The sequence below is a fragment of the Palaemon carinicauda genome, chromosome 2 (assembly GCF_036898095.1).
Source record: "Palaemon carinicauda isolate YSFRI2023 chromosome 2, ASM3689809v2, whole genome shotgun sequence".
NCBI classification, from domain to species: domain Eukaryota; kingdom Metazoa; phylum Arthropoda; class Malacostraca; order Decapoda; family Palaemonidae; genus Palaemon; species Palaemon carinicauda.
The window spans coordinates 44,963,417-44,979,825 of record NC_090726.1 but is presented as its reverse complement, the minus strand read 5'-3'; the positions used below and the strand labels follow the sequence as shown (position 1 = coordinate 44,979,825).

Below are 16,409 nucleotides of genomic sequence, written 5' to 3'. Positions count from 1 at the left end.
TAATTAATTAAGAGAACAAACTTTATCATTCTCTCAATAAATTTTTTGTTCCTGAAATATTTTATTTTGATTGTTTTTTCTTACCTTGTAGTTTATTCCATTGTTTCCTTTCCTCACTGGCTATTTTTTCATGTTGGAGCCCTGGGGCTTATAGCATCTTTCTTTTCTAACTAGGGTTATAGCTTAAAATTTAATAATAATAATACAGTATTTCATTTTAATTGCGCTGGATCGTGGAAAAACTTTGATGGTTTTTCTGCTCTTCTACAACAAGATATTTCTTATGTTTCCAGGTTGGAGAAACTTCTCGCAAGTTATGCCAAGACTTGGCGCCAGATGCTCTTGCCCTCAGCGAGGCCTTTGCCATTTCAGATTCAATGCTGTCGGCACCCATTGGTCTTGACTGGGTGAAATATAATGTTGGTGACAATCAAGGAGAACTTGTTGGATTTTAGTTCCACATTTTTTATTCAAAAAGAAACATACTAGAACTAATAAGGTACCCTTGGATGAATTGAATTTTGAATATCCTCAAAATTGCATGCTTCGTAATTATACTTACAGTGGAATGGTTTGCTTTTATAATTTGATACAACAAAGTACAAAAGAGCTGTTATGAGCTTTATTACATAAAAGTTTATAATCTGCAATTTACTGAAGTTTGCTTGACGAACTGCAAATAATGAATGTTAAATATATTACTTTCGTAATGTGTTAATTTGATCAAGTTACTATTTTCAGGATAATAACCCAGTTTTAATCAACTTTACAATGCAATTAGGTGTAAGGTTTTATAGCCCATAATGTATATATAATGGATAAAATATAATTTTATATTCACTTTTGTTTTATTTCACAATTGTAAGTTTGAACTTTTTATGATAGTCTGGATTAAGAGTTGTTCTCTAAAACAATTAGTTACTTGTTATATTTAAATACTGTCTTGAGCCTATATATAAACCCATATTTAGTTTACAAAAGTAATTAACATTGAAGAAGGTATAAATATGTATGAATAGTTAACCACTTTCACTTTTTATCTTTCCTACCACCGCTCTTTTCGCTCATTTCCAATTTCTGTCTTCTTCTTACACTTGCAAGGATGTTTTCAAAATTCGTGGTCTTCTTCTTTGCACTACCTTTCAGTCCAGATGTACCGGGTGTTCTTCTCGGAGTTATTCTTACAGTTGAGAGCTCATCGTCGAAATCAAATCCAGAAGTGTCTATTCTGAAAATAGAGTAAAAGATAAGGATAGCTGTACTAGTACAAACTTTCATAAAAGATAAACACCTTAAAGAATATGAATAACAATCAAGGAATAATTGTCCCAACTACCAATACTGTACCTTTTTCTTGTTTTTCATTTTAAATTAAAAGATTCGAATTTAAAATCAGTTTACGAAAGTGCCTCTTAGCAAATCTAGTAAAACCTTTGGTTTTAATTGCTTAAGTTGCATATTTATTTGGTGCCATTCATGGTGCTGGGGATTGGAAGTCCACTTAGCACCAAGTTGCTGGGAAAAACCCTGCACTAAGAGGTAAAAGTTAATGAGGAAAGATAGAAAAAGAAGAAAGGTAGTGAGATTTGAGATCTAGATAGAAAAAGAAGAAAGGTGGTGGGATTTGAGATCTAGATAGAAAAAGAAGAAAGGTAGTGGGATTTGAGATCTAGATAGAAAAAGAAGAAAGGTAGTGGGATTTGAGATCTAGTAAAAGGCTAAAAATCAAGTGCAGCTGGAGGTCGGGGAGAGACTGCAAATACTCTTAAATAATGCCTCCAGTGCACCCATGGCATTACCTCCCTACAAGATAGTTTTATTTATTGCAATGCTATACTGTACTCTACTTAACCCTCTGGTGATTTGATGACTTGCTTTGCTCTCATCCGTTCATCTTGTATAGTACCGAAAATTTATTCCCTTTTTTCATAAAAACTTCAAAATTAGTTATCTAATAATGTCAAATTTGTCACTAACCCATTAGTATTTAATGATGTGCCTTTTAATGGAATATACCAAATAAATGTGTCAGTAAATTTAACATAAACCTTATTGTATCTAAATTGATCACTGTCTTATTGCATTAAGAAAGTGTACAGCATTTTTTTTCTTACTTTTCATGTATATACAAACCCGAAGTATTGTGTGAACGAGTATCTATTGAATTAACCTGTTGATACTTAATTCTTGCCTGCTATATCCCTTGAATGATGATGGTTTAGGAAAAGCCATTGCTACAGAGAAGGTCCTGTCTAGCAAAGAAGGAACCATGATTGTAAGGGAATAAATGGGGAAGTGTTCAAATCCCACTACATCTATTCATGTATTGTTAGGTGAATATATCAAAGCAAGGTAAGAAGACCTCTGGCAGAGAAGGACCTTTTACTAAATGACATATCAAAAACATTATTCAATGAACATTATAGTTATTAAAATGTGAAAACTCATTGTATTATGACATTACTGTAAGTTTTATTGTCAAATGTCTCATTAGCTTACTTTAATTCATGAAAAGTATACCACTGCACATGGATGTCCTGCAAGTACAAAAGACTGCCTTACAGTAGTGTTTTCACACTTTGCCAAGTCAGTACAGGTAAGCACAAGTACTGGCTCCAACTCAAAGGTGTGTAGTTAAGGGAAGTGTAGATGTGCCAGGAATTACAGTACAGTATGTAGTATAGACTATGGTTGCATACTTCATAAGAACAAAATTCTACAATGGCAAGAGGCTTGCAGAAGATGAACGTTTAAATAACTTATTATTCTTGTATCCCTTATATGACCAACATCCAAATGCAAATCAAATAAACAATGAGATTCAAAAATAAGGTCAAATTCTGAGAACAATGCAACAATGGAGACATCTTAATTCAACTGTCACCAAAGAAAATATGCTATTGGTCAGTACATCGAATTCAATTCTGATCATGAATTAATAATTTTTCCTACACGAATACAAATCCTTGTTCTTTACATAGAAGATAGAAATTTGTGTACATTGGCACACAGCTATAAAAACTTAACAAGATGTCAACAAGCATTCCGGTTGTTACCAGTGGTAGTGGGGAAGCTCACTCAACAACCCCACTTTGATTTTAACCATGGTTGAGAACAGACATTCTTTTCCATGGTCCTGGAACTGGCTGTCAATAAAGACTACCAATTTACTTTTTATTTTTTATGTCTTACAATTGGCGAAGAGGTTAGGCAAGTGACATGGTCTTTCTGCTTTAGTCTCCCACTCTGAGAGGTGTAGGAGCTCCTTAGTCTAGTGCCAAGCACATTGCCAAACTCGGACCCTGCCGGACCATGACCCCAGGTTCAAGTGTTTCTTCATCCTATCTCTACGTGGAACATAGGGTGGCATGAAGAAAAGAAGTTTTTGTGCCCTGTGAGGGCTTTGCAGTGCTATCTAAAGAAGACCCCACTCCTCGAACCTGAGTGTCGGAACTCTTCCTTAGCATAAGCAAAACAAAGAAAGAAATGTCAAGAACACAATCTCTTTAAGACTAAGGGAGTCGATCCATGATGCATACGCCTCAACTAATGAGAGTCTAGGTACGAGCTAGGACCGGAGCTCGCGAAGTCAGGGGTTTAGCCCCACCCTTGCCTTCAAGAGGAATCTTGCAGTCAGCCAGGTGTGTATGCACCAGACCACCTTTATGGGCCTTATTCTACAGGAATACTGACAAGTCCCTTGACGCCTTTGCGATTGGTCATGAGGTAGCTCCTCAACTAGTGGTGTGGCTAGCCTAGATCCCTTACAAGATAGTAAGCATCTTGTTTATGGTAATTTATAGATGCAAGTCTGGAGAGTAGGCAGAATAATTGGCTCTTCTCGAAGCGCTACTCGCTGGATCCTACTTGATGCTGGTAAACTACACTAATGAGGTTCATTCTTTAAAATCTACAGAAGTTCTCCTCCATTCTCCTTAGATGAGGGGGAGGAGGGGAATATATGCCAACCCTTTGGTCATCATTACCAGGTACAGCATATTATTCCCGCCTGCAATCCCCTTTGGGGAAAGGGATCCCTCTGACCATGTCCCAGTCTTCTTGCCCAGGCCAGGCCCTATCAGCCCATTCATCCTAATGATTGACAGATAAAAGGTTGCTGGAGTCATCTCTCTGCTCTTGTATGGGACAAGGTAGACTGACAGTTCGGTTCTAAGGGGACTTCCGGCCCACCAAGTAGTGCGTCGCCTTACCTAAAGGACGATGGTTTTATTTCACATAGGAACAAATCACAAATTTTTGAAGTATTTTTTTTTTTTTTCGTAGCTATACAAACATGAGACCTTTAGACTATACTTCTCTCCTCAACCACCCCTCTTAGTCCTGAGCCAATAGGTCATGTGTGAAGAGAAGGGTCGGAGCTTCTTAACCTTGTTCCCGCCTGTCGCTTAGCTGCTTGTTAAAATTATTCAAATGCTGTCCAGCTTGCACTAAAGGACTGGTTTGCATAGCTAGGAAAATTACAATTACTTAAAAATTTGTGATATTTTCTTTCTTATAGCATTTTTAACCTTAACTTTGATAGATGATTCATTATATATTCCAATTACACTCAAATGTAGTGGCTAATTACTTTTGTTCAAATCTATTTTTCTGGCTTTACTGAAATATTAGTACTTAAACATATCATATGTTTTAGTTCATTTTAATGTTTTGTATGTCTGTTTGTTAGAAGAATTACATGAAAACTTGGTAGTAGATTTTGAGGGGAGTTGGCAACAATCATCGCTGTGAAACCACAGTAGCTGATTAACTTCAGGTGGCCAGTGACAAAGATTAGACAATTTTATGACACAAAAACCAAGTCACATAAAAACAACAGAAATTTATTCCTTGTAACATGAAACTTGATGTGCGGAGCTAAAAACAACTTTTAAACAACCTACTTTGCTTCCTCCTCTTCCTTTTCACTCTCTGAGTCATTCTGTGAAGGTGTTGGAGGTCGTCTCCCCAAATCCCATTTCCAACTGATTGGTACGCTTCCCTCTTTGGCCACAATTTCATACAATCTTATGATTTCCGAGGGACATGGTTCTAAACCTGTAAGGAGTAACGTGATTTCTTATTACAAAAACTACATATATTTTCTTACTGAAGAAAGATATTCATTTATGATAGCTGGTACATTATGAAGGAGAAAATACTTTAGTTGGGTGATAAAACTATCATAATTAGCAGTATGATACAAAGCTACTAGTTAGCTATCATGGCGGAGATGGGTTGATGTTGATTCTAAGTACAATACAGTACTTTAACTCAATTTTAAAAGAATACATTCTTTCTAAATAGCTAAATACTTTAAATGACTACTGTCTTTTTTTTATCCAAGACATTGGTTTGGATTACTGTACTGTCTTTGGGTATTTCTTCCTAAAATAAAATAAATTCTATATAAAGAAATATATGATACAATATATATATATATATATATATATATATATATATATATATATATATATATATATATATATATATATATATATATATATATATATATATATATATATTTATTTATTTATTTTGTCTGACCAATATACATAATAATAACTTAGAGAATTGAGAAAATATCACAAAAATAAAAAATTCACAAGCAACGCAGTGAGAAATTCTCCAAAACAAAATAACCAATAGCAAAACATTGAAGTTACTCTACTCTAAAACATTACAAGTGACGACAGAGTATTTCAATACACTTCGATAAATATGTGCTTACCATTCGGTGTTACTGTAAAAGCATTTTCCACTTCCTCATCACTGCATTCCACTTGGAAGCTATCTTCATCCATTATGTATGATATCAGATGTATTTATCCTGTAAGAATAATTCAAGAAAACAATGTTTTGATGAGTTTTTTATCCTAATCTATCAAATCATATATACAGAATATCAACACCCATTATTAGTGACCCATCACAAAAGGAATCAGAATTTTTACAGGGCCTTGTTTCTATAGCTATGAATTTATTTTAATGTTACTATTCTTTAAATATTTCATTTTAATTGTTAATTACTTCTCTTGTTATTTAGTTCCTTATTTCCTTTCCCTTCTTGGGCTATTTTGGAGCCCTTGGGCTTATAGCATCCTGCTTTTCCAGCTAGGATTGTAGCTTAGCAAGTAATAATAATAATAATTGTATTCCAGTTCTAATTTAAGCTGAAAAACTGGAGTAGATTAATGTTGATTATTTAACAATAATATTAGCATAGGAACAGGTAATACCACATATTTATACCATCAGAAGGTTAAGAATAACATAATGATTTTAAGGACAGATGTCTTAGGTTAGGTTAGGTGGGGAATACTTAGTAATATTTCTTTGCTAGTTTTTTCAGTCGTACCTTCTTCTTTTAAACATCTGTATAATTTGACAAATATAGGTTTCCAATAAAAAAACATCACCAGAATTTTTCTAATTATCAGTAAATACACCAGGAACACCTTTTATTTCTTTGCTATGGTTATCGTACTAATATCTGTATGAATTTACCACTTAAGCAAACCTAACCTGACTATTAAATTATGCTAGGATCAACCTGCTACAAATCACACAAAGAAACCAAACTTATAACCTAACACTACCCGCATATACGACAAAACATGTATTCTTATTCTTTACCAACAAACGCTTTTCTTGCCGAATTACTTTCTAATAGTGTAAGCAAATATTGTTGCAAACAAGGAGTTTTAGCTTAAAATAATCATTTAAAGCTTCCCATTTTCTTTTATCATCAGAATTGGGTGGCCATTGCGATCATCTTAAATGATCAATCAGTTCCTTCTTCAATATCACACGATTCTTTTTGCCAAATTCCCTACCTAACTTCACTACAGCACCAATTCCATCCTCTTGACTTTAACATAAGTCTTTCATGCTCTTGTTTTGACATGATGTTTCCATTCATAATTACAAACATTCCATTTCTAAACACAAAGAAGCTACTGAAAAATTTTTATCCAGTGATAAATTGCGTCACATCCCCAAACTGCGGTAGTTACTGTACTAGTGGAAAACATCATATTTGAAGACCAAGAAATTACACTTTTTTTTACAGAAAAGACAAGTTTTGGACAATGTAAAATAGCACTTCCTCTGCCACAACTGTGACTATTGCTCTTTATAGGATAACCTTGATAAGGTAAAACACTTACTTTCAGGCAAGGACACAGTGTCCTAGGAGAGTCGCACAGGGAGCATAGTAAGTAACTATACGGTATCCTAGAGGGGGTCACATAGCCCCCTTCCCCCTGGTTGGTAAGGCTACAGTGTCTTGAATGTGGAAAATTAGGTTAGTTTGTATTCCTGTTTGTTTCCCTGGTGAAATACAGTTTTTCCAGCATGAAAATATGTCTTGAATTACAAATTAAAAATCAGAATGAATTACCAGGCATAGAAAATGGAGATCCTTCCTAATGGTGCCCGTTATCCCCCATACATAATAAAGCGTATTTAGGCATATGTTAGTAACCTACACACTACCCAAAATCACTTCAAGGGGAGAACTGTTTGTTTGCAATAAGTTATGCATAAGAAAGTGATTCAGCAAGACGGACGACGAGAGGATATATGTATCGTCACATGTTAATATAATAGTTACCATCATTTCTAAGCAGTCTGTTCTGGAATGAAACTTAAAAATGACGAAATGGAGAAAGAATCTCCTGTAGCCCTGTTTTTCTATGGGGATAGTTCACCTATGAAGGTAACTAAGGGCAAGTAAACTTTCCAGGATAGTCAGCGTATGCACTAGGACCCTTTGCCTTTGCACAGGAATAGTTTGCGGATGCCATTAAACTACCCCCGTGTAAACTGGTCTAAAAGGATAGGCTAAAACCACCAGCCTTGTACAAGCTATCATCATATACGACCTACCCCATGGTACCAAAGGGTGCACGTCTACCCTAGACTAATTAGTTTTATTATAATTCCAGTTAGGGCAACATTTTCTACTGAAAACAAATGCTTTTCCTATAGTTTAAGTTATTAACCATAACTACAAAATAGAGTAAAATTATAGAACCCAAACTAGAAGTTAATCCAGGACCGAGGTTAATGGAATTTTTCTTACCTTCAATATAAGCAAGCCCTCAATGTAGGTACAGTTTATCGTAATTAGGTCCCTTTTCATAGATTAATTCCTGTTAATTAAATGTTTTAATTAGCGTAGTAACAGGAGTTAATACACTAAGCCAGACGATAACTCAGAGTCGAAGGAAAACAAGAATCATAATGGAATATAAATCATAATCAGTAGTAGTACCAATGAAGCTTTGTCTCTGAAACGGCCTCCCACTTTTTGTTATCTAACCTTGATCGGTTATTATTATTATTATTATTATTATTATTATTATTATTATTATTATTATTATTATTATGATTATTATTATTATTATTACTATCCAAGCTACAACCCTAGTTGGAAAAGCAAGATGCTATAAGCCCAGGGGCTCCAACAGGGAAAAATAGCCCAGTGAGGAAAGGAAATACGGAAATAAATAAATGAAGAGAACAAATTAACAATAAATCATTCTAAAATAAGAAACAACGTCAAAACAGACATGTCATATAATAAACTATCAACAACATCAAAAACAAATATGTCATAAATAAAATATAAAAAGACTATGTCTGCCTGTTCAACAAAAAAGCATTTGCTCCAACTTTGAACTTTTTGATTAAATATCATTTAATAGCCCGTTTCCTTACTTATATTTCCTCTCTGTATATATATATATATATATATATATATATATATATATATATATATATATATATATATATATATATATATATATATATATATATATATATATATATATATATATATATATATATATATATATATCTGTGAAACAATAGAATATTAAATACAGAATTAAATATCCTGTATTTTCGTGAACAATGGAGTCAAGAATTCTTGATTTCTTATTTGCTAAACACTTCAAACATTTTGCTTGTTCACCTTTTAATCTTTTATTATGAGTTAGCTATAATGTATTTAGTACAAATAATATAAATCGATGTTTTCCTATTACTTTAACAGATTTTTTCTGTTATTCTCAATTTGATTTTCCCATATATATTCATTATTGACGAAGACGTTGTTTCTTCTTTTTCGCATGCTTTTATCCAAGAGTTTTTTTTTTTTATTTTATCTAGCTCAGATTTGTCTATTTGATTTTACTTTTCAATTCGCATCATATTTGTAAAACTAGGTTATGATATAAGCGTTATAAGTCGCCATTGTAATTCTTCTAATGTAAATTTCTTTCGAGATTTCAATCTTTATGACATTCTTATAGGCCTACTTATAAAGATAGGCCTACGAATATCAAACACTTAGAATCATTTAACCCTACAATCAAAATTAGTATATTTAATTAATTAAAAGGCTAATGCTTAACTTTAAGGTTATGTAACCATACTTTGATACAGTTATAATCAGTTATAGCCTGTTGTTTAATTTATATCTAATTCATTAAAAGGATAACGCTTAACTATGTGATTGTGTAACCACCACTTATTGATGCTTCAAGGTGTCGATAAAATCATTATTATAAAATGTTATTGAAGACTTGTTGTGTTTTATATAGATATGAATTTATAACATTTAGAATCAGTCATACCCAACAATGTAAATTATATCTAATTCATTAAAATGGTATATATAATTGTTAACTTTACGATTATGTAACTACCACTTTAATATCAATAGGGTACTTCAAAGTATGGAAAAGTTATCACTATTAATTTTGATGTTATTGAAAATTTGTGTTAATTTTATGTAATAACCTGATATTTAATCTATTATCAAGACATTAGAATAAGGATAATGCTTAATTTTGCGATTATGTAATTACCATTTTAACATTGATACAGTACTTAAAGTGTGGAAAAAGTTGTTATATAAAATTATCATTGAAGATTTGTACTTCTTTCATCTAAACGATAAAGGTAATGCAATAATATATCTTAATATAATTGCATAAAAGGTATATTGAAACTGATGAAAAGAAAGTACTCGAATCTTCTAAAGTTCAAAAGTTCAATTATTATCTCAGACTCGAATGATTTGCCACCAAATTCTCAGTGTTGTCAGATAAGGGAATTTATTCCTAGATTTGGGGATATTTGCTGTCCGATGGGGATATTCTGTACTATTTTCATGAAGGAAAAACAAAGATGATCAAACCCTTATACTGTCGCAATTAGTTTATTTGCAATTTTATGAAGTATAGTGATTAATTTCTATATTAGTAATGCCTACATGATCAAGAGAAATTGTAATTTGTGGTAATGTATTAGTGGAAATGGGGATTTTTGTATTGTTTTGGAGATATTTTCATTGAGATTTGGGGATTTCTACACTACCCCATCTGGCAACACTGCCATCAATGTTTACATCGCTTCAGCTCCAGCTACAAGAACAACGTCATCTCGTTGCTTAGTAAATATCACTTCCCATTTTCCTATTTTAAATTTGCTATTTTTCCTAGTTGTGACTTGTAGTGTGAATTGGTAACTGTGACTGCTGGTGTTTGTATGCTTGCTTGGCAACATTGAGTCCCTAACACTGTACCTGCTTGGCCAACACCTTGCCACAACTTTAAGCTGAATAAAGCCAACGTTCCAGCAACTGTGTTTGGTATTCCACAATTTATTCAGCTTAATATTCAACATGGACAAGTTTCTGAGGCCCAGCCCGATTGATGTGGACCCAGAATCAGCCGATGCAGAGGACAAATGGATTATGTGGCATGATAACTTTGAGGCGTTCTGTGCGGCCATCAACCCGGACTTAAATCCAGATAAGTTGGCGTTGCTTCGTGCTCACGTATCTTGTAAACTGTTTAAGATAATCAAAAGTGCCACCACATATGCCACTGCCATAAGCCTGTTGAAGGCTAGATTTGTGAAACAGAAAAGTGAAGTGTTTGCCAGATACAAATTAGCCACCTGCAAGCAACAGAGTGGTGAGACTCTAGACGCTTTTTTGGATAACCTCAAAGGTCTGGCCTCGGAATGTAGCTTCACTGATTGTACAGCCGCTCAGGCTGAAGAACTGGCCATCAGAGATTCATACATCACGGGTATGGCATCTAATGCAATCCGACAGAGACTGTTAGAGAACTTATCCTTGGACTTATCCACAGCTGTGAAACAAGCCCTTGCACTGGAAATGGCTCAACTGCACTCAGCGTCTTATGCAAGTGAAACCAATACCACAGTGGCAGCATTGATAGATGATCAGGCAAAACCCGAAATGGATCCCAACAGTTTTCCGATCGAAATGAGTGACTCCCTGAATCCAAGTGAGTGTGCTGCCGCCGTCAGCGGTCAGAGGTGCTTCTTTTGTGGAGGATCCCTACATCCCAGAGCCCACTGCCCAGCCAAGAAAGCCTCGTGTTCCAACTGTCAGAAGGTAGGTCATTATGCTCGTGTCTGCAAGTCGCAAAGAAAACGATGGAACAATAATGGTAAATCAACTAACTCCAATCTTGTAGCTGGAGTAGTCCCAGACAATCTCCCACAGTCCATCCCTGCTTCCTTAACAGGGGCCGCTGTGACTGCAGCTTCCCCTGCACTACGAAGTGTTTACAAAACTGTCCTACCTGTAGAACTGAATGGAGGGGAGGCCCTGGACGGGCTGGTCGACACTGGAGCATTTAAAAGCTTTATAGATGCCAAAGTAGCTAGGGCTATGAACTCAGTGACTCGTTCTTCAGCCTGCAGCATAACCATGGCTAATGCCAAACAGACAATGAAACTTAACAAGTGTTGCAATTACGATTTAACTGTAAGTGGAAGAGTATACCCTGAGTTCTGTCTGCACTTGATGGATGATTGCGTGGCTCCAGTTGTTTTGGGACATGACTTCCTACAGTTACACAAGCAAGTCAGCGTAGACTTTGGTGGGATGCTACCACCTTTGGAGCTAAGCATCCAGTCACCTTGTGCTCTGATAGCGGCTCAAATTGAACCGCCAGCCATCTTCGACAATCTGACAGTCGACTGTCACCCGATACAGGTGAAATCCAGAAGGTATTCCAAAGAGGACTCCGAGTTCATCAAGAAAGAAGTAAAAAGGCTGCTAGAGGAGGGCATCATCACACCGAGTCGCAGCTCGTGGAGAGCTCAAGTGGTAGTCGTCGATCAGTGTGATAAGAAAAGATTAGTCATAGATTACTCTCAAACCATAAACAGATTCACCAACCTAATTGCTTATCCTGTTCCAGGGATCACCGAGATGATTGAGAAAATTTCTACTTACCGCTACTTCAGCTCCATAGACTTGAAGGCAGCATATCATCAAATACCTTTGAACATGGCTGATCGGAAATTCACGGCGTTCGAAGCAGATGGAAGGCTGTTCGAATTCACGCGTTTGCCTTTTGGAGTAACCAATGGGGCTACCTGCTTTCAGCAAGTTCTCGACGAAATTATTGGTAAGGAACAACTAGAGGGTACGTTCGCCTACATAGATGACATCACGGTCTGCGGTCACACACGTGAAGAACACGACAGAAATCTGAAACGCTTTCAAGAAACTGCATTGAAGTATGGACTTACCATAAATGACAAGAAAAGTGTTTATGCTCAAACATCAATCTCAATTTTGGGCCATGTAGTGAATGATCACCAAGTCCTACCTGACCCGGAGAGAATGCGTCCGTTGCTGGAGATGAACCCTCCGGACAGTACCCCTAGTCTCAAAAGAACGTTAGGACTTTTATCCCACTATGCGAAGTGGGTACCGAACTTCTCCCAGAAAATTCGACCTTTAGTCGGAATGAAAACTTTCCCGATGGCCAAATCCGCAGAACAAGCACTCGAAGAACTAAAGAATGAAATATCCCGAGCTTCACTTGCTGCTATAGATGACGAAGCAGTCTTTGTAGTCGAAACAGACGCCTCTGCTGACGCCGTTGCAGCCTCATTGACACAAGAAGGAAAACCAGTGGCCTTCTTTTCTCGCTCGCTCTCAGAATCGGAGAAACGACAATCGGCAGTGGAACGCGAAGCATGTGCTATCGTAGAAGCCATCAAGAAATGGCGACACTTTCTGCTAGGACGTAAATTTAGACTCATAACTGATCAGCAATCGGTGCGTTTCATGTTTGACGCCAAGAACCATGGCAAAATCAAGAATGAAAAAATAATGCGGTGGAGGCTGGAACTGAGTTGTTTCAACTTCGACATCACATACAGACCTGGATCAAAGAACCAAGTAGCAGACGCTCTCTCTCGTGCCTCGGGATGTGTGGCTTCACTTACCTGTACTCAAGGAGATGAGCTGACTCAGGTTCACGAGCACCTGTGCCATCCAGGAATCAGAAGGATGACCCACATCATAAGACAGAGAAACTTACCCTTTACCATTGAAGAAGCTCGGACTGTCATACGTAAATGTCAAACCTGTGCTAAGATCAAACCTAAGTTCTCCAAAGAAACAGGAACATTGATAAAAGCTACCAGGCCATTCGAGCGTCTGGCTATCGACTTCAAAGGTCCGATGCCGTCCACTTCAAAGAACAAATACATTCTCAACATAATCGACGAGTACAGCAGATTTCCGTTCGCCTTTGCAACAGAAGACACCTCAGCGAGTACCACCATTAAATGTTTGTCTACTCTCTTTTCAGTTTGGGGCCTGCCCGAGTACATTCATTCAGACAGGGGACCTGCTTTCGTGTCGTCAGAGTACCAAAAGTTCCTTCATGACCGTGGAGTGGCTACAAGCTACTCGTCTGCGTATAACCCCCGTGGCAATGGCCAGATCGAGAGAGCCAATGGAACTTTGTGGCGCACCGTAAGGTTAGCTCTCGCTTCTCTCTCCCTCCCTATAGAAATGTGGGAGGCTGTCCTGGATCAAGCATTACACAGCATGAGGTCCCTTCTGTGCGTCGCTACGAACCAAACACCGCATGAGCGCATGTTCCTGCACCCCAGGAAAGCAACATACGGGCAGGCGGCTCCATCGTGGATGACAGAAAATGAACAAGCTCTTCTAAAGAAAACGGTTAGGAAATCCAAGTACGAACCTGAGGTCGAGGAAGTTAGACTCCTGCATGTCAACCCACAATGGGTTCGTGTTGCACACCAAGACGGCAAGGAATCCACTGTGTCGACTCGTCACCTGGCTCCTGCAGCTAAAGTATTCAGTCCAAACACCTGTCACGATAAAGGAAGCCGTCATATCTTCAACATGCGAGAGAATGGTAAGACTCCCATTAATCAAGGACCCACCCTCCCACCTGGAGACCCCAGCCAGAGAACGGAAAGAAGTCAAGTGGATACAAAACAAGACCAGGGGAGGGAGCCCGCAACCGAACCGCAACAAACCACAGAACCGCCCACCCCGGGAAAGGTACCGTCGAAAGGAACACCCACAGAAACGCCAACCTCAGAGGCGCCTCAACGCTCAAGTCGCACTAGGCGCCCTCCAGGCTATCTCTCAGATTTTGTCCTAGATGAGTGGGAGTAGTATGGGTGGTAAGTGTCCTTATGTCAATGTGTTCATTATGAATTAGTAGTTATAGGGCCCATTGTTACCAATGTGTTTTTTATGGTAAGTGTCCTTATGTCAATGTGTTTATTATGAATTAGTAGTTATAGGGCCCATTGTTACCAATGTGTTTTTTTTATGTGAGATGAGCCCAGTTATCAAATAAAATAAGTACTCATGAGTTTTGTAATATATGAAATTTGTAGTGCCAATAAGGTGAGCCTTGTAATGCAAATGCGATGTAAGAATAATTACAGTTGGTGTGAAATCAGTGAATTCATGTTTTGTTATGATGCAGATGTGTACTGTACTGTATGTTCTTCTTCTCAGTGGGGGTGAATGTAGTGTGAATTGGTAACTGTGACTGCTGGTGTTTGTATGCTTGCTTGGCAACATTGAGTCCCTAACACTGTACCTGCTTGGCCAACACCTTGCCACAACTTTAAGCTGAATAAAGCCAACGTTCCAGCAACTGTGTTTGGTATTCCACATGACTAGATAAATTATTGTGGATTTTAGAAGGTTATTATGCAATTAATCAGAATAATTGTCATTCAATTACACTACTCTGGTCGTAATTTTCTTCAAGTTAAACTTTGCCATAATCTTATCTCCACTCGGTCTTTAATTATTAGAACCGATTAATGTACTATTTACCATAATTTTTCATATATGAGAAGTAAATTTTATGTGTGAAGTTTGTTTTGTTGATAGTTTGTAGCAGGTTTGGTACATCATATGATTTCTTTCATAGTTAGGTCAAGTTGGTTAAGACGATTTGGTAAAGTTGTATTGTATTACAGGGTGTGATTTACTTATTTTACGACATGTTACTCCATTTCTTACATATGCTACTAAGTTCAGTTTAGACATGTATAATGTTTTAATATCATTAAACTCTCTGTTAGTATAGGTCTAGTTTAATAATACCCTAGTTTTATTTGGATTTGCCCGTCTGTGGTTGACAGCAGATTGGGGTTGCAGCTATACGATCCATAGCGTGCGTTGTACATCTTTTGCATGTGATATTGTGTTTCTTACAAACTATACGCGTGATCTCGTTCATATAAGAAGTTATGTGCATTATCCTTTGTGTTGAAACAGCTTTATAGGCCTAGACATAATATTTATGCCCGTATAATATATGCGCAAACCATATATGTCATTGTTGCCGATATATACGCAAGAAAGATTGTTCGTATAACCCCCCCTAAAGTGTCAGGTCGAACAACTTTGACAATTACATCTCTTAGGCGGCTATAGGCTGATAATCTTGTTGATGTAAAACTACGGCTGTATTTCTTATTTTCTGTCCTTTCCTGCCAGATACTGTCTTACAGCTTTGCAGCCCATATAAAACCTTAGCTATTAGGGTAGTGCCAACTGGATGACACATCCCCCAAAAGTGTGAGACTGTTGGCCCAAAATGATTTATGGCAGCTCGTTAACCCAAGTAAATCTCCTATTGGTAAATTTGTATTGTATTACAGGGCCTATTCTACCATAACCAGTTTACTGCCCTTTATTTATAGGTTAAGCGAGGAGTTTTAACTCCAAATTTATCCTTACCTGGTCAAATCACATTGCTAAATTCTACGCCAGCATAGGTTGCCCAAGCCGTCAACCGTCATAGGATGATGACATGTCAGGGTACCTCTAATGACACCGTGCGATAGTCACCATCCTATTGGTTTTTGGACTTACACCCACCATGGAGTGAATCTCCACTGTCAAGAGCATAAGGGTTTATATATAGTGCTGGAACAAATTAAAAATTTAGAAATATGTATTTTTCCTAACTATACTAACTTGGAGCTCTTTGCACATACAAGTCCCGCCATCACCTTCCCCTGGAAGTCCTGTCACAATTGCAAAGTGATGGTTT

The 16,409-nt window shown here is 36.9% G+C and overlaps 3 protein-coding genes across 3 annotated transcripts in view; 2 read left to right on the top strand and 1 right to left on the bottom strand.

Moving 5' to 3' along the window:
- LOC137624515 (uncharacterized) overlaps nt 1–840 on the top strand; it is a 43,046-nt gene extending 42,206 nt beyond the window's left edge. The window contains 1 exon segment of the mRNA XM_068355359.1: nt 294–840. Coding sequence (XP_068211460.1) covers nt 294–455 — 162 coding nt within the window. The 3' untranslated portion in view covers nt 456–840.
- LOC137624517 (PAXIP1-associated glutamate-rich protein 1-like) lies at nt 785–8,254 on the bottom strand. Its single transcript, XM_068355374.1, has 4 exons — nt 8,087–8,254; nt 5,732–5,830; nt 4,905–5,058; nt 785–1,228 (listed from the first exon to the last, which is right to left on the bottom strand). Exons 2-4 carry the CDS (start codon nt 5,802–5,804, stop codon nt 1,030–1,032), a joined length of 426 nt encoding a protein of 141 aa, XP_068211475.1. The 5' UTR covers nt 5,805–5,830; nt 8,087–8,254; the 3' UTR covers nt 785–1,029.
- Nucleotides 8,255–10,362: 2,108 nt separating this feature from the next.
- Nucleotides 10,363–16,409, top strand: part of LOC137624510 (lon protease homolog 2, peroxisomal-like) — a 69,847-nt gene continuing 63,800 nt past the window's right edge. Inside the window, exon 1 of the mRNA XM_068355328.1 lies at nt 10,363–10,465. The gene's annotated coding sequence lies outside the window, so the exon portion shown is untranslated. The remainder of the gene's footprint in view (nt 10,466–16,409) is intronic.

Coding starts and splice junctions, on each gene's coding strand:
- LOC137624517 (XM_068355374.1), bottom strand. CDS start 5,804: ATGGATGAAGATAGCTTCCAAGTGGAATGCAGTGATGAGGAAGTGGAA. Junction 5,059..5,731: donor TTTTACAGTAACACCGAATG/GTAAGCACATAT, acceptor TACTCCTTACAG/GTTTAGAACCATGTCCCTCG. Junction 1,229..4,904: donor AAGGAAGAGGAGGAAGCAAA/GTAGGTTGTTTA, acceptor CTCTATTTTCAG/AATAGACACTTCTGGATTTG.